This window comes from Agelaius phoeniceus, chromosome 2, assembly GCF_051311805.1.
Source record: "Agelaius phoeniceus isolate bAgePho1 chromosome 2, bAgePho1.hap1, whole genome shotgun sequence".
Lineage (NCBI taxonomy): Eukaryota > Metazoa > Chordata > Aves > Passeriformes > Icteridae > Agelaius > Agelaius phoeniceus.
The window spans coordinates 107,004,427-107,030,445 of record NC_135266.1 but is presented as its reverse complement, the minus strand read 5'-3'; the positions used below and the strand labels follow the sequence as shown (position 1 = coordinate 107,030,445).

At 41.5% G+C, this 26,019-nt stretch overlaps 1 protein-coding gene across 2 annotated transcripts in view; it reads left to right on the top strand.

Annotated features, from left to right (window-relative positions):
* Nucleotides 1–326: 326 nt before the first annotated feature.
* Nucleotides 327–26,019, top strand: part of USP25 (ubiquitin specific peptidase 25) — an 88,968-nt gene continuing 63,275 nt past the window's right edge. The window contains exons 1-3 of one of the 2 annotated variants that reach the window (XM_054655086.2): nt 327–585; nt 21,695–21,772; nt 22,894–23,038. In XM_054655086.2, coding sequence (XP_054511061.1) covers nt 541–585; nt 21,695–21,772; nt 22,894–23,038 — 268 coding nt within the window. In that variant the 5' untranslated portion in view covers nt 327–540. Of the gene's footprint in view, nt 586–21,694; nt 21,773–22,893; nt 23,039–26,019 lie in introns of those variants that run through there. The other variant, XM_077174501.1, reaches the window with a different exon arrangement.

Sequence of the window (26,019 nt, the reverse complement as noted above, 5' to 3'; positions counted from 1 at the left end):
GTTTGTTGTCGCTACGAGCAGTGACAGCGCTGGAAGCAGAAATTCCCTGGCGATCCCCTGGAAAGCGGCACCGGTCCGAGCTGCTCTCGCCTCCTTCCCCCGCAGCGAGGCAAACTTTGCCTTCCCCGGGCAAGGACGCGGCGGGGCCGCCCCTGCAGCGGGCGAAGGACGCGGAGCCCTTCCTGAGGGAGGAGGGAGACGGCCCCGCCGAGCCCCGCGGCCGCCGGGCGCTCCCAAGATGGAGGCGGGCGGTGTGACAGGGCGGGGAAGGGGCCGGGCGGGGGCTGCGCCCGGGGCAGGTGCGCGGGGCGGCGCCGCCGGGAGCCGCAGCCGGGCCGAGGGCGGCGCTCGGCGCTCCGGGAGTGGCGGCGGGGCCGGAGCGGGGCTGCGCTGCCCCCCCCCGCCGGGCGGTGACTCGGGCTCCCCCTCCCGCCCCGCCTCCCGCCCCGCTCGCCCAGCCCGGGCCCGGCCCAGCTGCCGCCGTACGGCGCCGCCGCCACCCGCCGAGCCCGGGGCGCCGCCGGGAGCCGCGCGGGGGCCATGACGGTGGAGCAGAACGTGCTGCAGCCCGGCGGCGCCGCCAAGGTGAGTCTCCGGCGGGGCCCGGCCTGGAGCGGCTCCGCGTCCCCGCCGCGCCCGGGCCTGGCCGCGCCCGCTCCGGCTCCCGCCGTTCCTGCCCGTGCTGAGCTTCTCCCGGGCCTTCCCCGTGCCGCGGCCTCGCCTGGGCCCCGCCGCTCCGGCGGCCGCGGAGCCGCAGCGGGGGCCGCTGCCGGCCCGGCCCCGGGTCATGCCGGCCCCGGGCTCGGCGCTGCCCTCGGGGGAGCCCCGGCGCGCTGCCCGCGGCCCCGGGCGGGCCTGTTGCGCTCGCAGGCTGCCGGGCAGAGCGGCGGGAGCGGGGCTGGGCAGGGAGAGCGCGGGGTGCCGGCCGAGCCCCCCGTGGGCCCGGGGGAGATGCTGCACATGCCCGGCGTGACCCTGCAGCGCCGGCATCCGCGCCTGCCAAAGGTGAACGCTATTTCCAGCGAGTGACGCGCTCCTGCTGGAGTGAAAAAGTGCCGGGTTTGGGGACTCGTGTTAACGTGCATCATGGAACGGGGTTAAGGGAATGACGGCGCTTCCCAGTCTTTTACTGTGCGAAGGACTCGGCGGAGAATGTTTCTCTGTCAAAAGAAGAAGAAAAAAAAAGCATACCTTCTAAAGCTTTCATTTGCTTGTACTGAACCGTCAAGAGAAATGTCTAAAATTAAATTGCAACGCTTTTAAAATAATATGTTTTAAAGGTAATTTGTAGGTTAACGCAACTCTTGTGGTTAGTGGTATGACTGTTGCCTCTTTCCTGATTTTTATTAGTGTTTTAATGGCATGTACTGCCTTCACAAGAGGATAAAGGTGTATGTGCTTTGGTATAGTCGGTGTGGAAGTTAAATGGCTGCAGCCCTAAGAGTGGACAGTGGGAATGTGCTGATTAGGGTATAATTGGTTAAAGTGGTACAGCTCGCATTTAAGAAGCTTTTTTGGAGGAAGGGCGTGTCTGGCCGAGGACTGCTCTCATAGTTGGAAGTAGTTAGCAGTGATTTTGGCGGCTTCAGCAGGAAGGCAAGGGCTGACTCTGTTCCTCTCTCAGTGTTTTCAGTTGGGGCGTGCTCGCAGGTTAATGTAGCAGCTTTGCTGCTACATGTGCCTGCTGTGTTTGAAAACTGATATTGCTGCTGTGCATCTGACAACTTCTGTGAGCAAGTTTATCTTTTGCAAAACGTCTTGTCAGTGGTTTAGTTAATATATCGTAATTATCACGTCAGATACATAGTGCCTTCTGGACCCTGATCAGTGCTGCTGCCTATTTGTGCTTTCTGACAATAATCCTGAAGGAGTAATGTTGGTTTTCAGCTAAACTAGAAGGATCCTTAGTTTTCAGCTAAACTACTGCTTGTGGGTCAGTAGTTCAGATTCACTTGAGCTTGAAATTGAGGATAAGCCCAAAAGGAGGTTGAAGATTGATTGTGGTATATGCCAGGTAATCCACGCTGCAGTAAAAAATACAGCTAGCAATAATTCTGAAGTTGTAATCAGCATCTGTGGGTGTTGGTCACTTTTTTAAGTGTCTAGGGAAACTGAATAAAGTATCAAGGTTTTTCATGGCAGGGATATTTTATTATTATTGATGTTGAATCATCTGATTATTTTATTATCTGCAATTGCTTTTAACCTGTTTTATCCCTAATTGCATGCATTTAGGGAATGAGGGAAAGGCAAATCTTAAAAGTACTTTGTAAAAAAGCTTTATTTGGCTCCAAAGTGAGTATCTCATTTTTAGTGAGAATAATGACTAGCTAATTGGACGACAAACTTTACCATTGGTATTTGCATGTAGGAAGGCAAATGGTGAAGGTGCAGTGGGCTGATGGATGGGTGAAAGGTGGAGAGGCTACCACAGCAATAACTCACTGTTTTCCCTTGAAAGAGGGAAAACCCAATGTCCACAAATAAGGGAGTTTGTTCTGGAGACCTCAAAGTTTGTTACAATTGTTTTCTGTTAGTGTGAAGAAACCACGTACAAGCAGAAATATATTGGGTTTACAAGGGATGCCTGAGTCATCAGCATACCTTATTCGGAGCTGTGGTTCCCAACATTGTTCGTCAGATGTTTTCTTACTGTCATACAGGAAGTGTGTGTCAAACTTCAGCAGCACTTGGAGATGTAGGTTTGTATTAATAAATGCTCTAACTACAAACAGCCTGCTTCCCACTGAAGCTATCTTTAGTTTATTGTGTAGTTAAAGCAGCTGCGTCAGGTCAAAAGAAGTTTTTTTCTTTCATCTCTACTGGTCATCTTGACCCTTAGTTAAAACTTGTAAATTATGTCCTGAAGCAAGTAATTAATCAGATTATTCTTGTTTCTCATGGCCCTTGTGTGCTTCTCTGACATTGTTCAGTGTCTGAAGGTTATAGGTAATGTTTACAGTAAGACTAAAGCATGTGAATAAAGGTAAACAATGAGAGAATTAAAAAAAAAAAGTAGCTTCTTGTTTTGTCCAATCTGTACTTCTGTCCTGTCCAATCCTTTTTTTTTTTTGGTCAGGCATTTTGCTGCTGAGGAAATAAGGCACGCGTGTTGCAGGATTTCCCGTACTCCAGGCAGCCCTACGTGGCTGATGCCTGTGTACCTCAATTTTCCTCCTGGAAGATCATCTTCCCAGGCTGCCCCATGTGCTGTGCAGACCCTTCCCTTGCCCAGTGTCCCCTACACAGTGACTTCAGAGGCTGGGTGAATGGTGATCTTCCTGCTAACTGGAAGTTGTGATGTGAGGAGGTTAAATGTGTTTCAGCATTGTCTCAGCTCTGATAATTTCTGTGATGGTCATCTTGGAATGGCAGATGGAAGAAGCTGGGTTTTAATTGGTGGCACTTAGCTGGCCTCTCAGCAATGTGTGTTATCAAGTTCTACTGCTTCTGGAGAGAGCCTGACATTTGGTTGATACATGGATTTAAAGGCTGTTTTATCTGTCCTTTGCTTTCCCACACCCACTGTTATTTCAGACCTGTGATTCAGCAGTGCATTGGCAGTGTAATCTCAGGAATAGTAGAATAATAGTAGAATAGAGCTATGTCAGCTCAGCTCATTTTTCTTTTTCTAAAAGAAGCACAAACTTTTAAGGATATTTACCACTTGAAATAATGCCTGGCTTAAAGCAAGGTCTGATACTAAATTCTTCTCTCCTGCTGTTTTTTGGGGTAAAAAGGTGAAAATTGTGCTAGCTTGTGTGCTTCTGTTGTGCTTGTCCCGTGGCTTTGATGTACTTATTATTTAAAGATTTAGCTAATAATATGGCACTGAGTTGTTTATTTTTTTTTCCTAAGAGCAATAGCTGCTTCATGCAGATGATGATAGAGTCATCTGTCTCCACCAATTGACATGATGCAGTCCTAAATGGCAGGAAGTGATTGCAAAGTATCTACTGAGCACCTGGTACACAAGGATATCTTGGGAGCTCTGTACTCTCTTCTTTCTTTTTTTTTTTTTTTTTCCATCTTAATAGGTGGCAACCTTCCAAGGTTTAAAATTCAAATCTTTAAAACCTCTGTATCTTGAGAGTTGAGTTCAGAGTTGCCTGGTGGATCCAAGAGGCTTCAGGCTCCCTCTCTCATCACGAGGCCAGAGCCACCCTTACCTGTGACCAATGTGCAGGTGTCCCTCTGCACCTGAGAAATGGCCCCTGGGCCACGGAATGAGGATGGTTTCTGCATTTCCCCGTGAATGGGGAGCTGTCTGTGTTTGGACTGTGTGACAGCCAAGCTTGGAGGGCTTGAATATGGGGTGTTCGAGCTGCCAGTGCTGGTACCCAGAGCTTTAGTACCTCTTTGTCCAGAATGAGCAGAATAACAACACTGGTTTACTGAAAGTGTTTGCACCAACTACTGAGTAATTTGGAAACATTACTTCAAGTACTGTGGAGTTATGCTGTTAAATATGTGCATCATGTTCTGTATTTAAGAAGCTCATATCAAAAAACCTTGTAATACTTGTAGTTACACCTTTGGCACAGATTCCTGTTGGTATTTCTGAAAGCTAGAGCAAGGTGCAAAGGCCAGTGATTCAAAGTAATTTTGAAAGCCCTTGTCAAACTGGTCTGCTGAAGGCTTTCTGGTTTTGTGACTGTTTTGATGGATTTTGTTGGGAATGGGTGGAGGTGTGTGTGGTTAGTTTGGGGTTTTTTTGTCTTTTTTTGTTTAGTATCTATTCAAGCTTGCTGAGTCTTGGAGGGTTGTGTTTATTGATATATGCTATGAATCAGCACCTTTATGAAACCTTTAACATCAGGTTAAAACTTTTTGCTTTCAGAAAACCTTTCACAGAAATTCAGTAATGATTTTGGTTGTGTTTGCAGGAGTTTACAAGTATAGTACTATCATTAGAATTTGTCTGAAATAATATCTTTAAATATTTTTGGTCCACACCTTGAAAGGAAAATACTGCTTCAGAATATGAAAGTCTAAAGTTTATAGATTTTCCTAGTAACCTCTGGTAGTATTATTTTAAAATATCTATAATAAATCCTTAACACACATTCCCCCCTCCCCTCAATATTTTTAGGATAACCCTGTATTCACAGCTACTATGAGCATCAGCTACAAAAGATAGTAAAACCCATCAGCTTCTATGAAAAGGTCAAAAAAAAAATTACCCATGTCTTAAAATAGAAAAGTATTTAGCATTTTAAGAAGTGCTTCATAAAGATAAGTGGAAGGATAATTGAACAGTTACCTTTCTTACACTTGTGTGCCTAAGAAGATATTTGTGGTTGGCATCTCCTTAATTCTGTGAGTTTAGCTGCTGTCCGTGGACTTGAGTAACTGAAGGGGAATGAAAGGTAGAACAAAAGACGGAATTTCTCTTCTGTTTTTGGCTAAATCTTTTTTACTTCCCTGCTGAAGGACCCATCCAGGAGTTGACAGCCCATTTTTTCAGTCCCTGAGAAGCTGGCTCTGTAGCTCCAGTGGTGTGAATGGTGAGGTTGAGGGATGTCATAGGTGCTGGGGACTGAGTGGCCAGGTTGGTGAATCAACCTGAGGCCCTAGAGGACTTGGAGGATGCCTTTTCAGGCTGGGCCCAGATTTTGCAGAACCAGCAGGGAGGTCTCTGACACTCTCCTGTGCCAGGAGTTGTCTGAGGAGCTGCATCAATCACCCCCTTACAGCCACTGCTGGCAGTGCCAGTGACAGAGGGGTTATTGAGGTGCTCAGAGATGCCTAAAGATGTATTAAATAGTATTGTTCTTCACTTTCTCCAGTGGAGGTACTGATTTTCAATTCCCAGCTGGTCAAGAGTCAAATGTGACATTCCTGGTATTCCATAGCATAAAAAGTAAACAAAAAGCTTAAGAGCTGTGTCTTCACTTACATGTATTCATGTAGGAAAAACTTCCTTTAAAGGCCTGAATTTTCAGTTTTGTTTGTTTAGTTGTGTTTTTGGGGTTTTTTAAATTGATTTTCTGTTCTTGTAAGGGAACAGAACTCTTAAAAAGCTGAGGGGGCTGTGTGTGTGTGAGTTGCTGGGACCTGACTGAGAGAGAAAAGTCTTTTCTATTTTCTCTGAGTAGAAAAGCCACAGGTGTGGGAGCAGACTTTCTCGGAAATGAAAGTATCCTGATGGCTTTCACTTTCTAGTTCTCTTGTGAGAGTCACTGTGATTATTTTAAAGTGGGTGGAGGTTGCCTTCAGTCACAGTGAAGGGTTGTGTGTGTATAGGTGTTTGTTTGTTTGTTTTTGGATTGTTTTGTTTTGTTTTTTCCTTTGTTTGCTTGGCGTTTTTTTTCGCTGGCTCTGTTACTACACTTGCCCATCAAGCCCTGGTGACTAAGTTACCACTGTGATGGTCTTCAGTCAGCAAATGGACACCTTTAAATTGAAAGAATTCAGGTTCTCAGCAGGGGCCTGTTGACGTGTGCCTGGGGTAGCAGTGTAACATCACTATTCAAATCACAAGTTAAGAGTATTAGGTGAGTAACGTAGGAGCGGCTGTTGTGACAATGTATTTCAAAAGGATTTTGTGAATTCAGGGTAGAGTTCAGTCTTCTTTTCACATGAAATAAAAGATGGCTTTTCTTAGCTGATGATTACATTTTATCAGTTGGGACGCTGTTAAAGAAGTCAACATCTGCCACGAGTGGAAAATATTTGACTGTAGTGAAAATTCAGTTTCAGTAGTCAAGTGAATCTAATGTCACTCAGGTGTGATTTCTGCCAGGGAGCTGAGTGTGAGATACATGGGGTAAAAGCTCCCTCTGTTCCCTTTGGGACTGTGATATGTTCAGTGTTCTGTTAATGGCCGGTCAAGCATAATTAATAGGGAAAAGCTGATACTGTGCATCACAGGAGTTAGTTGCTTGCAAAACCATGCAAGTTAAAAGCTTTCTATAAGCTTATTCCTTTTATTATTTAAAAAGGGAGAGAATGCTAAAGCTGTGGGGCTGAAGGAAAGATGAGGTGGTGAGATGCCTTCCTGCAGAGCCTACCTTGCATGATAGTACAAACTCAGGCTTTGTGCCAAGTGAAGGTACAAACTCAGGCTTTGGGCCAAACCAAAGGAAATACTTTTTCCTGTTTCCTCAGGCTGAGGAATGCCATCTCTTGCTGTTTTTTGTGAACACTTGTAACTCTTACCTTGGCAACACAGTGTGTTCTGAACAGCACATGTCAGATTTTTCCATGTAACCTTGTGCTGAATATTTCCATGTAATACTGTGCTGAATATAGATGTTATCATAAGCTGTATTGTGCCTGCACACCTCAGCCAAGCTTGCAGGTAAAACTGAGAGCAGCTGTAGTGTGTGCTGTGGTAAAATGGTAAATCTAAAATGTTGCTTTCTTCCAGCATTGCAGTTTGCTCTCTCTCATTGTATTGCAGAATTTGCAGTTTTTCATTGCTAAATTTCTGTAGGAGTCCAAAACTTGCAATTGACTAAGAACTCTACAGACCACTAGTGGAAGATTTTCATGAAACTTCTTTTTGAATGACCTTGTCCATACCACCTTTGTGCTCTGTTACCACCCCATCTTTCTCAAGTGGATCAAGTGCCTCTTGGCTGCAGAGGGTTACACCTCCCTGCCTCAATATTTGAGGCTAGTACTCCAGTCTGTGTTCTGGAGTGGCTGTGGGGGTGTGCTGACTCCTGCTGACACTCACAGGGCTCTAGCTTCTGCTAGAGGGCTGGTTTTAGCATTCTGAACTACACAGTAGCTTTCCTGGGGGTGTTGTGCAGAATCTGTGGGTTTGGGCTTTAATCTGAGTGAAATGTTAAGCAACATTGACTCAAAATGTTGAGGTTGCTGTGAAATGCTGTAAAGGAAGAGCTGTGTTTCAAGATGGTGTAAAGGACAGATTGACACAAAATATCATGAGCTGGACACTTTGATGACTTCAGTTGTTGGTGACAGGATTTCTGAATTCTTCTTTTTTTAATTATAGGGTGGCTTTCCCATGTATTTAGTAGCATAATTCATTCTAAGCATTTGAAAATCACAATGAAAATAATCACAATGAAAATAATCACAATGAAATCACAATGAAAATAATCTCTTCAGACTAGACTTTGCAATTTAAGAAGGCATTGATATATTTTTTTTTTTCAGCTGGGTTTTATAGTTTTCATTGTTTTGTAAATGTCATTAGCTTTTCTTTGCCATAAAGGATGAAATTCAGGAGCATGTTGAAAGCCATCAGCATGAGAGTTTCCCTGAAATCTGGTGTTACCTGGTGATGGGACTTGAACAGGGACAGCATTGTTGTGAGCAGTAGCACCACTGAGTATCCACAGTTTTAAAATATCTCTTCTTCTAAGGGTGTTGGAGAGGTGGAATCCAAAGGACATGTGATGTGGAACAGCTTAAAGGCTGGAATGCAACTAGGTTAACTTTGAAAACATTACCTGACACAGATTTGTGTATGTAAACCACTTTTTTTTAAGGGCATTTAAGGAAATATTGGTATACAAATTGAAACAAGTTTTATTCTGAGGTGCCCAGCTTTGACTTGATGCTTTTGTTTATAGCTGGTTTCTGAATTATTTTACCTGGTGGATTCTTGCTGAAAAAAATATACTCTGCAAAGTATTTATTTTAAAATGTTTGTTATCAACTAATTGGCAACAGTCAAGCTTATCAAAGTTTAGATGCCAAGAAAATGGAGATTGTGTTCAAAATATCCTTGACTACAGCTTTTTTAGCCATCAGGTGAAAGCATATTTTCAGCTTTACAGTAAGCAGAGGTAGACAGAACAATGTATTTAATAAAGGCTTGCCAGAGAGGCATTAGTGTTTGCAAGGCATGATCTGGAGCTATTTAAATCTAATTTACCCTTGTATCTTACCATACACAGAATTTGTGGAAATACATGCACGTGATGTGATGGCATTCTATCCCCCTGTGGCTTTGTCCTGCCAATTGTCATCATTTCTCTGCTGTTGTACCCCAAAATCCAGAGGGCTCCCTTTAGAAGAGGATGTTCACTTAACATTAGGATCTGAGCCCAAGGTGTAAAGCTTTTGGATTGTTATTTATGCAGCTGTATTTCATGCCAGTTTTTGCTTTTCTTGAATAGTAAATGGTAGGCTTGAGGTCACACATGGTTTATGTGATAACTGTCCTTCCCACAGCTGTGTGACTCCAAGGAAAGTCAGATGTCTGTGCTTGAAATTTCTATCCTATTCTCAAACCAAAAATGACACTTTCTGACTTTCAATCAAATTTCCATTAAAACATAAAGCCACTTGGAACAAAGTTGAATTTAGCTGTGTTTCTACTGGGTTTAAGCTAGAAAAAAAGGGAGAATGTCACATGGAAGTTGAAAATAGTATTGATTTACATTCAGGTGTATGCTGTGAGAGTGCTTTAAAGTAAGCATCTGGAAAAGACTGGGTGTGCATTGGCACATGGTGTTCTTCGTCCTCTTCAGAAGAGGAGATGGCAGGAACAGACTCCTACTCCACTTCCCTTTTGGTTTTATTTCATTCTTCTGAAAGTTAGTTACTTTGAAACAGAAATTTATCCTGGGACCTCAGCTGTTGGAAAAGTATTTCTCTTTTTTTCCCCGTAACACTTTACACTGCATAGGTATAAATGGCCTGGTTAGAGGACTGAATACTATATTGTATCCTAGAAATCTTAGGTTATGACTGAGAAAGCATTCCTATATTTTGTGGACTTTAGCTTTTGCTTTGTTTTGATATAAAACTGTGGGAAAATATATCAGAATATTTTTAAGCTTGTAAATATGATTTTTTTTTTAAAGCTAAATAGCTTTAGAGGTGGCTTGCATAGGGATTTCCCTTCTTGGTATTATCTATTTTCCTATCTAATTTCCTTCAAATTCTGCTTGTGTCTCTTATGAAATTTCCCACCTGTTTGAGGTTTTTGGTTTTTTCTTTTTTTTTCATTTAGAGACTTTCCCACTACTGTGTAGTTTTCTTGCTTTAGAATCTTTTAATTATTTGGTGGTAGTAATTGGCAAATTTTATTTAATTCTGGCATCTAAGCTTATATCATTTTTTTTTAATGGGATGCTAGAATTAAATCTTCTCTGTCTGTATCCCATTACTGGCTTGGAAATTAAAAAATAACTGACAGCTTACTGGCAACTTGTAAAAGTTCTCTCTGGTCTTGAATGTGTTTTATGGGACTTAGTGCTGAAAGCCACAGAACATCTCTTGTGGCAGCCCTGTCTGGACCACACTTGTCCCCTTGCCTGAAGCTGCCTGGGATGCCTTTTGGGTACACTCTGCAGGTCTGCAGGGTGAGCTCTGTAGATGGTGAAGACAGACAGATTTCCTCATTGTCCAGTTCCAGCTCTTGCTGTGTTTCCTTGAAGCTTTATCTGGGGCTGATTTTAAGGTGAGTGGTAAATATGCCACCTGCTGCTGGTGCTGAGTGGAGGCTGTGCAGTGCACAGGCTCTGCTGAGTTATTGGAGGCCAGGGAAGGTACTGGGTGCTTTGTGACCTAACTGAACAGAAAAGGATTGAAGATTTTACTGTCAGAGTTTATCATCTCTGTCGTTTGATGGAGAATGTATTGGCATAATGCTGCTGCTAAGAAGTCAGCACAGAATTGAAATTTTTGTTTCAAATAATTTTCCAAAAATGTGAACTTGTTAGAGGAGTATTTTGTACCCCTTTTATTCAAGTCAGCTTCTGAAGCTTCAGGTAGGTGTGTGGTGATGGCAGAAAGTCATTTTTGGTGTGACACCACTGACATTGGGAAAACTGGCAGGGCTAAATTACAGTGAACAGTGCTTATGAACCAAGGTGGTTGTAGATTTCTTGAGACTATGTCTGAACATATTAGAATGTAGCACCTTCAGCTTTCTGTGGGAGGTGAGGCAGATGTGTGCTTCAATATAAGGCCCACTAAAAAGCACCCTCCAAACTTTAGCAATATCTTTCTTCGTGTAAGAAAATGGCCTAGAAAATTTCAGTTGCCCTCTGTGGAGTGCAATGCTGAATTTACTATTTCTTTAGTAATAAAGAACTTATTCTTTCTTATTTATTCAATGCTGAATTTACTATTTCTTTAATTGTGAGGTAGTAAAATTACATGCTGATCCCTGGTACAGTTATCACTGCATCTTTGAATACTGTGGTGTCTCTGTTGTGTTTGAGGTTCATTTCAATTCTAACATCACCTGCATCCATGGAGGTTATTATCCAATGCAAGTGAAGGCTGCTGGCTGCCCTTCACAGGCCATGGTGTGGCAGTGGCCTTTCCACAGGGACACAGCACGTGCCAGTGCCTGTCTGGTGCTAGACCCACCAGGAAAGGCTGTCTTGTCTCACCCCAGGAGCTGGAACTGCTGTCAGAAGCCTGTCACCTTCCAGGCAACCTGTTAAACACTGCCCCAGGTTTTACATGGCTTAATGTTATCTGTAGGCTCGTTCTTGTGCCTTGTGTCTGTCTGTGCCCATGTGCCCCTCCCCAGGCTAAAAACATGTCTCTTTACATGATTTCTTTGTAGGTGGTTAGTGGAGGGCAGAATAAACTATCAGATAATTTTGCTGAATGCTGCAAGTAGGGCTGCGTGAATTTCTTGATGTAATTTTGTCTTATAATGCACAACAGTAGGGGGGGTGACCAATTGAGGCTGTGGGATGAGTTCACCTCTGGCAGACCTCACTGCAGTGGAATGGAGGCACTTCCCCTCTGTTCTTCTTCCCAAGCCCTCTGTGTTGTCTCCTCTAACTCCTTGTGGCCCAAGATGTGGGCAAGAGCAGGCAGTGTGATCAGGAGCTACACGCTGGCTGGCCAAGGTGCTGGGATGCCTGGGGGTGCTGCTGAGGCTTTTGGGGATCCCTGAGGCCAGGCCAAGTTGCTGGAGGTGACCTTGAGCTGGAGAGGTAGCAGGGTAGACGTGCCTGGGTACATGCCCACTCTGTGATTACAAGGCCTGTGTTTGTAGGAAATCATGTTACTAATTCTTTTTTTTAATTGGACTAAATGGAAGACCTTTATTGAAAGGCTTTCTGTTAAGTTTGATTGTTGTTTTTTTCCCTTCCTATTCAAAACAGACAGCTGAACTCTTTCCCCAAATGTGTCCCTTCTGTTGAATACAGTGGACTCTTTGTAATACAGACCTGTCTGTGAAAAAGTGCAATTTAAATTTTATTTACAATTTCTCTGCTGTACTATGCTGAATTTTGTGTGTAAAAATTGTGAAATCTTCCTGGTATCACTTACCTAGAGCATGTAGCAGAGTTGTTTGAGGTGAAGTGGAAGCTTTGATCTTTGTGCCATTAACAGCTGCAGTAAATTAAATCCTTCTGGATGTGCACACCTAAAGCAGGGAGTGGAGAACAGTGTATGGCAGTTCAGCCCATGCCAGGAGCAGGTCTGATTGTGCATGTTCATTTGTGGGAAGTGTACACCAGGAGCACCACATTTCTGTCACTGTGAGACTTTTAATTCATCTCCCATTGGTGTAAGTTTTCTGCTATTGTGCCTAAGTAGGATGGGGGCTGCAGGAGGCTTTTTCCCCCATAAGTTTCTCTCACCAAATAAAAGAAGGATTAAAATAATATCAGAGAAACAACTCATTCTTTTAAGGCTGCTGCTCCACAACAGTTGAACTGGGTGGAAATCGGTGCAATCTCTGTCCTATCCCCTCCCTCTCCCAGCCCTGGCTCTCACTAAGTTGGCAGGAAATCAGTGTATGCAGAGAGTGACTCCCTGATGGTTTATTGGGACCCTGGCCTGATTTGCCAGAGGTTTGGATGAGTGGTGGTGCTGGCTCCTGGGGACGAGTGGCATCTGGCAACACCAGCCTGGGCTGGCCAGCACTGGCAGGAGCTGCAACCTGGGAAGAACAGCTGACTCCTTGGAAGCAGCTTGTGGTCTGACAGTCCTTGTGAGTGTTATTGTTTGTAAGTACTGCAGGGCCTGGGATCCCACTGATCTGAGGATACTTGGAATTTCCAGAGTTGGTTTGTTTGTTCCTAGAATAGTAGCCCTTGTTATCATAACAGCAGAGTGACAGTGAGGGGCTAGCTTGGTGTTTCCTTGGGAGCTCTTTGGTATTGTACAGAGCAGGGTGAGGCTATCATGATGTCTGTTTGGAGAAGAACAGCCCTATAAATATGCTGAATGTTTGAATGAGCTAGTGGGACTGCCTTTCCACTTGAAAGTTAGGACTGTGAAGAGCATCAGACATGAACCACAAGAGCTTGTCTGTGGTGTGATGGGTTAAACTGTGATTGGGATGCAAAGGAAAATATCTCAAAGTGTAAAAATGTGGATCTCATGGCAGTGTTGTTTTAGACCAGAAAGACAAGACTGAACATTTTTAATAGTGGCTACAGTAAAATTATACCCTAGGCAATAATCTTTGCTGTGAGGAGAAAGCTCAAGTCTTGGTGGTGCTGCCGGGTCAGACACTATAAAATGGGATGTTTATGCCTGATGGTAAATATCTGTGAACTGAAGAGGAAAATTAGGAAATAAACTTTTAGAACAGAAGGTAGCCAGGAGCAATTGGAAAAATACCATAGAATGATCTAGGTTGGAAGGGACCTCAAAGCTCATTTTGTTCCAACCCCCTGCCATGGGCAGAGACACCTTCCATTAGACCAGGTTTCCCAGAGCTCCATCCAGCCTGGCCTTGAACACTTCCAGGGATGGGGCATCCACAGCTTCTCAGGGCAACCTGTGCCAGGGCCTCACTGCCCTGACAGTAAAGAATTTCTTCTTAATATTGATCTAAACCTACTCTCAGTTTGATGCCATTCCCCTTTGTCCTGTCACTCCATGCCCTTGTAAATAATCTCCCTCCATCTTTCCTGTGGGCTCCCTTCAGCTACTGGAGGGCTACAGCTGGGTCATCTTGAAGTCTTCCCTTTTTCAGCCTGGATAGCCCCATTTCTCTCAGCCTTTCCTCATACATGTGAATGTGTATCCTGTTTCAGCAGGGTGCTGATGATTCCCACAAGCCCCTTCCAACTGCTGCCCCTGTGGTTCTGTGTTTGTGTATTTATGTACACACAGTTTGCTGTGTATCTGTCATCCTCCAGCCTCCTCCTCCTCCTTTCTATCTGTATATTGTTGCCTCAGACTGACCCCAGTGGCTTTAGTTTGCCATGGCTTGTGCATGTTTTTGGCAGGTCACTTGGTGTTGAGGTGGGATGGGCTGTGAACCTCTGGTACTGTGTCACTGCCCAGCTGTTGTCCATGGGGGGCTCTTGGAGGAATCCTCCTGAATTTATGTGTGGTTTACAGCTAATATGTGCTGGTGCTTTGAAAGATCCCTCCCACTGCTACCAGGAACTAATTACTCAACAAAATTGAACTGGAGCAGAGACTTTTGCTAATTATTGTCACAGTTACTGGAGTATCTAAGAATCAAAGCATTTTTTGTGAAGCAGATTTTCCCGTGGTGGTTCCAGTGAATACAGCCTGAAGTTTAACTTGTGTCTAGTTAAGTGAAACTGAAGATCTCATTGGTTTTAGTGTGGTTAATTAATTTCAGAGCTGCTGTCATTACTCTTGGGAAGCTCACTGTTATGCTGAGCAGGGTATAGAGAAATCATGATGGTTTAAAACAAAAAGACCTCAAAAATCTTGGTAATTTTGCATTTCTGACACCTTTTTGTTTTCAGTAAGTACTAAGGTTGCTATCCTTTCTTGATTGGCATCCTGTCCCTGAGACTCATTTAGGACTAGCTGTCAGTAACAACTCAAAACATGGACTCACGTAACATTGATCATAAATCAGTTCATAGACTAATTTTAAAATTTACCCCTGTGAACTGAGCAGGTGGTTTTCCTGCTCATTGTGAGAGTATTCCCCATGCAGGTGATTATTTGGTTCATAACTTCTGGGTGATTTTATTTAGATAACTGTCAAAGCTGGGTTTTGCCTTATATTTAGTGTCAGAGAATACAAACTAAACTCCTCAAACCTCTCCTTAAAATATTATCTCAAAATCTTTAACCATCAGCTTGAATAAAGACAAATGTATATGCTGAGAGTGAAAAAGATTTTTTTTTTGGCCGCATATGAGGCTCAGAATTGTGAGTGTTTATATGAATGCATGATCTCATGTTGTGTAGAAACCTTAATATCAGACATTGAAATTCATTGAAAAGTCACTAGTTAAAACATGAAAAGCATGGAAGTCTGGTGAGGGTATTCTGTGTGTTGTCTAGGATCAATATAGGTTGCCTAAACCTATGATTAAGTAGAATCCTTACTTTAATTTTTGTGAGAAGAGTGTACACACCTAAGTAGTGCACTCAAGCCTTTTCCCCTTGCAAGTTTTATTTGGGTTAGGCTGTGGTTGGCTGAAAGTTCCTGCCATACACTGTGTCCTTTAGCTCCTTGAAGTAAGTTTTTGCTCTCAGTCCAGTTGCACTTTGTACAAGCTGCTGCTGTAATAGCCTGATTTTGGCAGCCTGTGCAGAGCAGTCCCAGACTGAAAATCTGCTGTCTTTATGCACGTCCTTTGCTCTCCACAGGTGATTTTTGTCTGAACCACAGCTGAGGTGCATTTGGCATTACAGTGTGTGTAAAAATATATCTTTACCTACTTTCTTAGAGGATGCAAGTCATGTAAGACATTTCTCTTTTCATACCTGAACAAAAGGAAGCCCAGATAGCAGATGCTGGGCAAGGGGACCAAATTCTGTTGTACTTTAAGGAGCACCTTAGAGCTGGTGCAGAGATTTAACTTGGTCTTTGCATTAGCAAAATAGTGCTTTTAAAAAATATGCATACATATAACCACTTTCTAATTTATATATTTTTATAAATACTTTTGTTCTGCACAAACAGAACATGGAGAAAAATCTTGAGGAGAGAGCTGGGAAAAGCAAAGCCTTCTGGAGCTGACTGCATGTTTTTTCCTGTGTTTCAGCTCAATAGTTTCATGAAAAGAGTTAGTTTTTATTTGCCTATTTGGAACTTGACCAACAGCATATTTAGGAAATGGTTAATGTATCTGTGGTGCTGGAAGCTGTAATGTACAGCAGTGTCTGTGGGCCTTTTAACTATTCCTGGGAGATATGATTAATGTGGCAGAAAATTATATTCACAGTAGTAATTGAGGGTCTTTAGCATGCTTGTCCTTTGTATGTTAAACTATTTCTGTTTGTTTGTTTGTTTGTTTGTAGCAGAAACTTAAAGCCTCTTTATGGAGGATTACATTCCTCTAAGCTCTCAGTGTTCTTCTCATTACAGCAGCATCATATGAGGAAACCAGCTTATTAGCTACTTGTCTGCAAGCAATGCCATTAGCAGGTCCTCTGCAGCTCAGGCTTCATTAGAATTGTCTTTAATATAAAATATTTGTGCAGTGTCATTTGAGTTTTCCTCCCTAAAATCAGTGTTGCACTAGAAAGTAAAGAAAGTGGGATTTGTGTGGAGGGCCTGAGTCAAAATGCCATTCTCAGCATCTGCGTTTTCTTCTTTCTTTTTGTCTCTAATAAAAGTATTCATCCCTCAGGAATTAGGATCATGGCCTGGGCTGGAAGGCACCTTAAAGATCATCAAACCTCCCTGCCAGTGGCAGTGACACCTTACACACTAGACCAGGGTGTGCAGAGCCCCATCCAGCAGCCTGGCCTTGAACGCTTCTGGGGATGGGGCACCCACAACCTCCCAGGAGAACCTATCCCAGTGCCTCACCACCCTCACAGTAAAGATGTTTTTCCTGAAAATACAATCTAAATGTACTCTGTGTCAGTTTGAAGCCATTGCCCCTTGTCCTGTCATTCCAGGCTCTTGTAAATAATCTCCATTTTTCTTGTAGCTCCTGTCATGTGGTGGAAGGCTGCAAGTTACCCTAAGCCATCTCTGTTTGAGGCTGAACAATCCCAATTCTCTTAGCCTTTCCCCACAGGAGAAGTGTTCTGTGCTTCTAATCAGCTTGGTGCCCCTAGTGCATTTTCATTATGTAGTACATAATTGAAATGTGAACTGTGTAGTGAGGCCATAGATCCTGTTTTCTCTTCCTAATGGTTGGATCATCTCATTCATTCCTGAACACAGAACTTTATCTGTGCTTGGAAATGGAAAAGGGTTGTTTTATCTTCTGAGTTTTTAAGTGGTTGTGCTGCAAATACAAATATTTGGATGTTGCCATGAATAAAGCTGCAGTTTACATGTGCTTCTTCAGAAGCTGCAGAGAGGAGAAAATAAACAGATCAAAAGGTGGCTAATCCCCCCCCCCCCCCCAATTTATCTTCACTGTAATTCAGTATTAGTCAGTTTATGAGATTTGCCTTGTTAAAAAAAAACATTTGTGTAATTTAGCTTTTTGCTTTGATTGTAGGAAGTTATCAGAGTTTACAGTACTGTCGTGGAACTAATTTGGGTACAGTATCTCCCTAAGATGATAGTAGTGCAGATCCTTTTCTGCTTCACTGGTGCTGGCACAGCTACTGAATATGCTATTGTGTGAGGTTATAAACCAGATAATCTTAATTGGGCATTTCCTGAGAGCAAGAGAGGGATGGCTGGAAAAGGAGAGACTTGGAAATAAGGGCATGCATTCCTAATACACAAATTTGGCTTCCACCCAGGAAAATGGGAGAATTTCCTGTTAGTTAAAATCTTCCAAGAGCTGGAGGCCTGAAGATACAGTGCCTACATACCTCAGGGAGCCAGAGGAAAGGGAAAGGCTGGGAATAGCTTGTGCCTGAAAGCCCCAGGGAGCAGCCTGCTGCATGATGTGGTGGGACTGAGGGGTGTGAACAGCTGGATCCAGGGCAGCCATACCATCTCCTTTGTGTGCCCATGGACTTGGGGCACCCTGCAGCAGCTGTACCAGCACAGGCTGGTGTCAGAGATCAGGTCCTGGGGGCTTTTTAGAATTGAGTCAAATGCTGTTCAGGCTTCGTTCAGGAGAATCTGTGTGTGACATGTGTGCACATACATCTAGCACTGCAGATAGTACTGGAGCCTTGACTCACTGAACTGGAGGATCTCTGCTAGAGAAAAGATATGGAATCAGTCATGTAAATTTGAGGATAGGATGGCAAACAGAAGTGGGTACGGGCAAACCTGAAAGAATGCAGGTGGATTTCTTAGCACCTGGTTCTGTTGGAATGATCTGCTTTGTGTGTCCATTTGAAAAGAGAGGCTGCTTATTAAACTGAATTAAAGTACAGTGAGTTATAATTCAGAAGTTGCACCTCTGCTCAGGCAAGGTTGGAAAAAACAGGGAATCAGGAAAGAGCTGCATTGAAAGATATGGCAGCTTTTTTATGTTAGAACGGGTAGTTGTGATCTGAAACTTCCCTCACTGGCCTGATTTCATGAGTGCACATTGGTGTGGGTACTTCAGAAACTTGTGAATACTTGTCAGCTGCCTTCTTCATTTCTTATCTTTCTTTTAGCATAGGGTGAGCTCTTTTGGGTATTTTTGGTTATAGCCTGTGAGTGAACTGTTATTATAATTGTTTTATATATCTATGTGGTTTTAGACATTTGAGGGTCTGTATGCTACAGTCACTTCAACTCAAGTTAGCCCAAGCTTCTTCATGTAAACAGAATGAGCATTAATAGGAGTAAGGAGGGTGACTTGCTTCATATGTAGAAGTCTGTTTGTACTATTAAATATTTCTTACCATACAGAAGAGGCTTAATTGCTTAGCAGTTGAACTAGAAATTGATCTCTAAGCTTCAGTCATGGGTAATAGTAACATAAGTTTTCTGTATGCCACAGTAACCAGAGCTAAAGGAATAATTATTCAAAACAAATAAAATTTAGCTATTTTGACTTTGCAAAGTAGTACAGATACATTAAATAAAGTCAAATCAGGAATTCAGTAATACAAGATCTCTGGATGTGGTTGCAATTGTTTCATAAGTGTCTTAAGTGAAAAGAAAAGCAAAAACAAAATTGAATCTCTTCCTGTAATAGTGAATGAGGAGAGGGTTTGACAGTGCCTGCTCTGCCACTTGTAATGAAAAGAAATAGAATTACTTGTGTTAATACAGTTTCATGAGTAATAACATATTGTCATTATAACAGTGAAGGAGACTAATGACAAGTTAAAGATCCAGTTGCAAAGAAGGTCAGTGCATATAGTAAAGATGATGGATGCAGTTACATCAGATCTGTGAGGATGAGGGCAGATGGTGAATTTGTGGAAGAGAAGGCTACCAGTCAGAGATTTTAGCTGCCTTATGCAGTTTCACAATTGTTTCTGAAGATCTGTTAGTCTATTAGCAAGTATTAAAAGAACATGTTGATCAGGTGGAAATAATGTCAGTTATACTACTCCTAGAAAGGGAATGTGTCCGTTATTTAACTTTGCATAATTTGAAGTAAGTCAATTAGAAATTAGTAGCAACTTGTCCACATTTAGCTGAAGAAACAGTAATGTCTAAATCAAACAAAGGCCCTAAAGCTCCATTTAAGGTGTTCAGGAGAACTGTTATTTTTCTTCTAATTCCTGTCACTTCTAACAATGGTGCTTATGGATTCTCCATGTTGTTCTTTTAACTACCAGTTAGAAATTCTGGAGCTGAGTACCTTAAACTCTTGGCCTTAAAAAAAGTATACTTAGATACTTAAATAATCTCTTGATGAGAAAGGAGCATCTCTGGGTGCAGTTCTGACCTGTTAAATGTATATGTCCATGGGAAGGGGGCCTTGAAACACAGCTTTTATGCTGGAATGCTGAAATGTGGATAGAAACTACAGATGTCTAAGTTTATAAGTCACAGCTGTGCTCATAAATTAACAGCCAATATTTTGAACTGTTAAGAGATTGTTTGTTGGTAAACTGTCTCTTCTGTCTTTTCCCAGTCTCTGTGAACGATGAATATCCTCCAATCAGCCTTTCCAAGTGTTGTATATATTGTGGAAGATACAGAAATCTCTTAAAACTTGTTGTTGTAATACTTTACAGTGAAACTATTTTCTGTTTTGTTCACCATCGTGTTGGTGGCAAATAGAAAAAGAAATCCACTTTACTGCCATGCCCTTGAATTGGTGCTGCCAATTTTAATGCTGTTGTAATTATTTTTCCCAAATACTCTATTTAATTTCTTTGATTCTTGCCAGGCTTAGGGGCAGGAAAGCAACTTTATAGGGGAAACAAGTCATGGCTTTGTACAGTGCTATGAAATGCACAGAGTAAACAAACGAGGGGGTTGAGGGATGGGGATAGAGTGGGAGTTTGTTTTCCTGCATCACTTCACTTTTCTTGTGCCAACAGAAGGGTTTTTAAAAGGAAAAGAAAAAAGAAAGAGGCAAATTGGATTGTTAGCAGTGTCTCTTAGGATCATAAATGAAGGGAAGATTGTGTATGTAATTCATAAACATCCTGAACTATACGCCTTCTATTTCAACTTATTGGGGCATGAAGTAGTGCCTGCCAGGTTAATTTCTCACTGAGGAATTCAGCATTCATGCAGATCTTAATTTCCTCCTCTCTACAAAGCAGTGATAAAGGAAGAATAAGGGTATTTGAATATTTGAGTCCAGATAATTCAGCTTGAAAATAGGTCTTTTAGAAGAAGCTGCAAGACAATTATAGTTGCTATTTTAAAATGAATTTGGAGAGTAGCAGGAGAATGTTTATTTGTTCCTGATAGGAAATATGCTTTTTGTCATGCAAACAAAACCCTGTACTTTACAAAAATTTTCTCTTTCATAGACGAAATTACTGTTTTGAGTTCAGGATGTTGTGGGCAAAAAATAAAACAGAAAAACCATTTGCAAATATTTTTTCTCCATTTCCCATCTGCCAAAGGAGCAATTGAATTTTTTAATATGGAGCAATGGTCAATGCTCTGTTTTTTCATGGTTTTAATGGTTAAGATGCATTTAATGGTTTACAGGAGTTCAAAGATGGTTCCAGCTTTGTGCCTGCTTTTTGCTTCTGTGATGGGGTGGCTGAGCATGACCAGAGTGAATCATCTGTTGGCTCTAAACAGGGGTGGGACCAGATTTTTATTTAAGTAAAACAAAGCCAAGCCTCAAAATTCTTATGCAGTGAATATTTAAGAGACCCAAAACCTCTTGTTCTTTTTCTAATTCCAAGTATTGCTTTAAACTCAGTCATGGGTGCTGACTTATGTGATTTGGGAGAGTTGGATTTAACTGGTTTGGGAAGGCAGTTTGGATGGATTCCTTAAGTTCTGTTTCAGTATCAAGAAACTTGTTTTGCTTGGAGTTTTTTATATTATTTCTCTTAAAACACCTCAGTGGTCAGCAAAGTTGAATTTCCAGGTTTTGTGTTTGGAATGATTAGGAATTGTTTATGTTAAGGAAATAATGAGGTTGAGAATAACTGGAGTTAAAGAAGTTGGTTCTGGTGGGTGTTCAGTCAGCTATTTCCACTACTTCCACTGCAGACCAAAGCTGTGGAGTTTTATTTGTTTAGAAGGGCCAACTGTGGCTTTATATGGGCTTCTTAAACCCATGTTGCATAAGCTTACCCATTTTTTTTGTTTAAAAAAATCCAAAACCAAGCAAACACACCAAAATGCAAAATCATTACATTTGGGAATTAATGATTCCCAAAAAAGTGCCCAAATTTCAGAAACTAAGACAAACTCTAGTAATGTAGGTTCTACCCCTTTGTGGTGCATAAACCTCCTATGGAGTTGCCTTTAATGTTTGTGGAGGAGTGTACTCTGTTAAGACATGATTTTGCTGTTTTTTGGCTCTAATCCTATTTTGATGATCTGTTTTCTTTTTAGCACCAGCAAACATTTTTAAATCAGCTGAGGGAGATCACTGGTATCAATGACATCCAGGTACTACAACAGGCACTGAAGGTAAGATAAGTGACTTGAGGCTGAATGAACCTGAATGCATCTTAACTGCCTGTGAAAGCCATAAATCCAACCCTTTCTTACTCTGTCCCTCTCTTCCTTCCTTTCTCTCCCTTCCTTCCTTTTGTCCTTCCCCCCTTGAATTTATTTCAGGGGGAAAAAAAAGCCAATGGTTGCTTGTTCACTTTGCATAGAATCCTGTTCTCTTTTGGTACTGACCTAAAAATTAATCAAGTGTTCAAAAATGAAAAGACAGGACTGTTATGACTTACCTTTAGCCTTGTGTGAATTATTTTGGGATACTTTGGTGCTACTACAGATGATCAGCTCCTGAGGAACCAAGTGGTGTTTTCTTGTCAAGGTGTGGCTGTTTTCTACCACGCACAGGCCTTGCTCACTGTGTAGAATGAAGAACTGCTTGAACTTGCCAACCTTTGCTAAATTGGTATTGTTTCAATGTTTTTTCAACCACTGTAATTTATTTCACAGCACAGAAGAATTCTTTGAGGCAAGTAAAAAATGGCAGGTCTCTCTGTATTCTGTGTCCATAAATATATAAATATTTTATTTATATAAATAAATATATATATAAAAATTTAAAAAATGCTTTTTCTCCCTCAAGCAGAACTTTTTAGCTATAAATACATGGTAAATGAGGATTTAGTAATTTAAATCAAAAATATATATCTACACAAAACCAGGTCGTTGTTGTTAGCCTAAGTCATGTGCACAACTGCTTTTCAAAAGCTGGGATCTCTGGCTTTAAAAATGAAAATGTGTATTTTCAGAAGAATTCATCTTACTTCTGTTGAAGTCTGACTTCAGTGAATGTGCTGGTTTGTTAAGAGGTTGACCTACACTACATTTTTTTTTCCTTTCCTGAAAGAAGTGAAACACCACCAAAACAATTTTCTATAAGATGTTATATCATTATTTTGGTTAAAAATAGTGAAATATGCAGAATAGGTCACATTTGCAAACTTTCTTTTTGAGTCAGTACTTTGCCTGACAGTACAATCAATGCCTATTGATTTGAAGCTGCTAATCATGTCCTTTGCTTTCAGAAAAAATTAAAGAAAGGGTGAGAGGACTCTCACTTGTTTTTGGTTTTTTTATGCTTAAAGGACAGCAATGGTAATCTGGAGTTGGCTGTGGCTTTTCTCACTGCGAAGAATGCCAAGGTTCCCCAGCTAGAGGAGGCAACTTACTACCAAACAGCCCTTCCTGGGAATGACAGATATATCAGTGTGGGCAGCCAGGCAGACACCAGTAGGTATCTTTTCTTTTCATAAATTCAGTTTAAAGGCATGGGAAATAAAACCTTGCCTGTGACATAACTGTTAATCTGCAGATAATTCTTACTTATCGATTTTTAGATTATTATGTGTTCTCTCTCTCCTTATTTCAGTGGGGTTTGTTTTGGTTGTTTTTAATTTTTAATTTATTTGAGCTACCTTTAGGCATTTCCTTTACCTATATGTATGATACTGATCAAAGGGTGAGTAACTGGGCTTTCCATCTTTTTTTACCTTTTTTTCCTCCCCCATATTGCAGGTTTTAATTTGGGTTCATGCAGTAAATAATTTAAGGCAAAAGCTGGGTACTCCTCTGTCAAAACAAAATTGGAGAAGAGTCTGTCATTGTTTGTTTTAATATGTTAAAGCTTAATATTGTTAAGAGTAGCTCCTCCCTGACAGGAATGACTATCCCAAAGGGAGAAATGGGAGGTTAAGTGTGAATTTTGTACTAAAAGAGTAGGTATTTTATATATTAAATTAGCATTAAATATACCCAATTTTAAACAATTTCATTTAGTTGATACATGAGGTCCTACAACCTGCAGTTCTTTAAGTCTTGCAGGTTCTAATCCTCTGCTTTAGTGTATAGTTATTTTTATGGGGAGAAAAGAAATGTATTCTGCAAATAAATAAAGGAAATAACAGAAGTAAAAGTCAAAGTAAGTTTTGTTGTGGGATTGATATCTGTAAAATCTGAGTTTCTTGATGCTTTACTTTACGCCATTTCCAATGCAGATGGAGAATATTTTAATTACATATCAGTTCTTTGGCCATATATCTAGTACATCTATGTAGATTTTATTAAACAAGTAAGATTATTTAATGCCTCATGCAGTAGGTTTTTTTTCCTCCTTTGTTTTGCTCATGGTGCCTTCAATGTAAAGAAGTTTAGTTAGATTTCCTTATCAATTGTACAGTTATCTTTTGTCTGTAGAACCTTGACATGAACTTTTTAAACTTTTTTCTTTAATTAGAGATTAATTTATTCTCAGCATGTCCAACCTGAAAACTGCATTTAAATCCTTGGTATTATTAGCAACCCTGTATAAAGTGTCCTGAGAGCATTATAGGTAGTTGTGTTATCCATGCAGTAAGTTGTGGTGGGTGGCTTGGGGTTTTTTGTGTATTTCTTCTTTTCACTCCTTTGGAAGGAAAACACAGAACCTTCCCCATGTGTTTAATTTTCAGTGTCGGAAAATTGCCGTTGAGGGAATGAAGGCTATTAAGAATCAACTCACCACTGTCATAGTTTCTAGTACTGACAACCTACTATGGCAGTGGAATAATAAGCTGGATTCTCTTGGAGTCTGTGTTTAATTAGATTTAATAGCAATCCCATTAATAGAAGTATTTAGTTTTACTGTCACTTACTGTGCTGTACACCCTTACTGAAGAAATGAGGTGACAAGGGATGCAAGAGCCCACATTTCCCGTGGCAGATGGTCAAACTGAGAAGGGTAGGTCTTGAGTTGTACATTCCAAGGTGAATTTCAGGATTCTCTTCTCTTCTCTGGAGGGCTGAAGGCAGATTCCTTACAGTTACACAGCATGACAAGTCAGTGATCAAGAAACACCAACTGCTGTGGGAAAAGTAGGTTTTGAAATTTTTCTTAAACATCTTTAATATCTGGTCAGGTCCTCACTGGCAACAAAGATGAGAGTCCTTAGCCAGTCTTTGCTGTTTTAGTTAGACTGGAAACACATTGAGATAAAGGCTTTGTGAAATTTTCATCATATTGGAGGACTTAGAAGGCAAGAACTGAACACTACAGCAGAACAAAAGTCAAAACCAGTGTGACCATGGAGCCCCCCCTGCAAGCTCCTGTAGTGATTTACTGAATGCTTCTGGAAGAAACCTTTCCTTGTAAGGTGCTTGCCTGTAATTCTTTGGATTCTAGATTTAAAAAATGCAGTGCACCAAAAAGGCCAAGTCTCAGGGCCCTGTGTTAGTAAATACTGTCATGTCAGGAGGTGTGAAAGGGCAGTGACTTGTGAGGAGGGAATGGGAGGGTGGTCACAGGATGGGAAATCTTCAGCAGATGGCTTTGACCATCACTGCTCCCTACTGCAAAAGAACATGTATTAGCAGTTCTCAGTGGCTATGCTGAGTTAATGACAGGATCTTGTCTCTCAAATTTGACTCCCTTTATTATCCCACATAGGTATAATTACATTAATTAATTAAAACTCACCCTTACTGTTCCTTACTGCTTAAGTACCTCTGTGTGTTTGGAACTGGGGATGTTAAGACTCACTGAGCTTTGTGGTCCTGCCAAGTTAAAGCATCCAGACTGGGAAGGAGAGAGTCACAGATAAATACTAGAGCTGTCCTATGCCACAGAAAACCTCCAGCCATTTAGGAAGGCTGTTGAATGTATTCCTTGCATAAAGATGTATCAGATGTGAGTTTGACTGACTACATTTCTTTGATGTGGTTACTTAGTTAAAGGGGTAAAATGAAAATGCTACTGTGTACCATAACAGCCAGAATTGTGCCCTGGCTCTTTCAAAAGCAACAGTGGTCATAAATGGTTTGAGTTGCAGACAGGATGGTAGGAGGTATAAGGAGACCTGGTTTTTCTTATTATCAAATGCAACATTTCAGTAGCTGCAAAAAAATAATAGGATAATAGGTTTTCATTAAACCTGCTCCATCTGTTAAATAAAGACTGACTTGCACAACCAGTGTTACTCATGATGCTTTGCTTTTTGTCTGTTCAAAATGGCATGTGCAAGCACCTGCAAATGTAGTATTTTCACATCAACAGTGATGCAAGCTTAATCTGATCCTTTTGCAAAGGTGGTTTTAACACTTTCTTGCCCTTCTTGCGCTCTGTGAGGAGAAAATGCTTAAACATTAGACTTTCAATGTACAGATGCACACTTTTTAGTCCAAGGTAATTTCAGTGTTTCACTTGGTAGAGGAAATCCTAGGCATTGTACTTAAAGAAA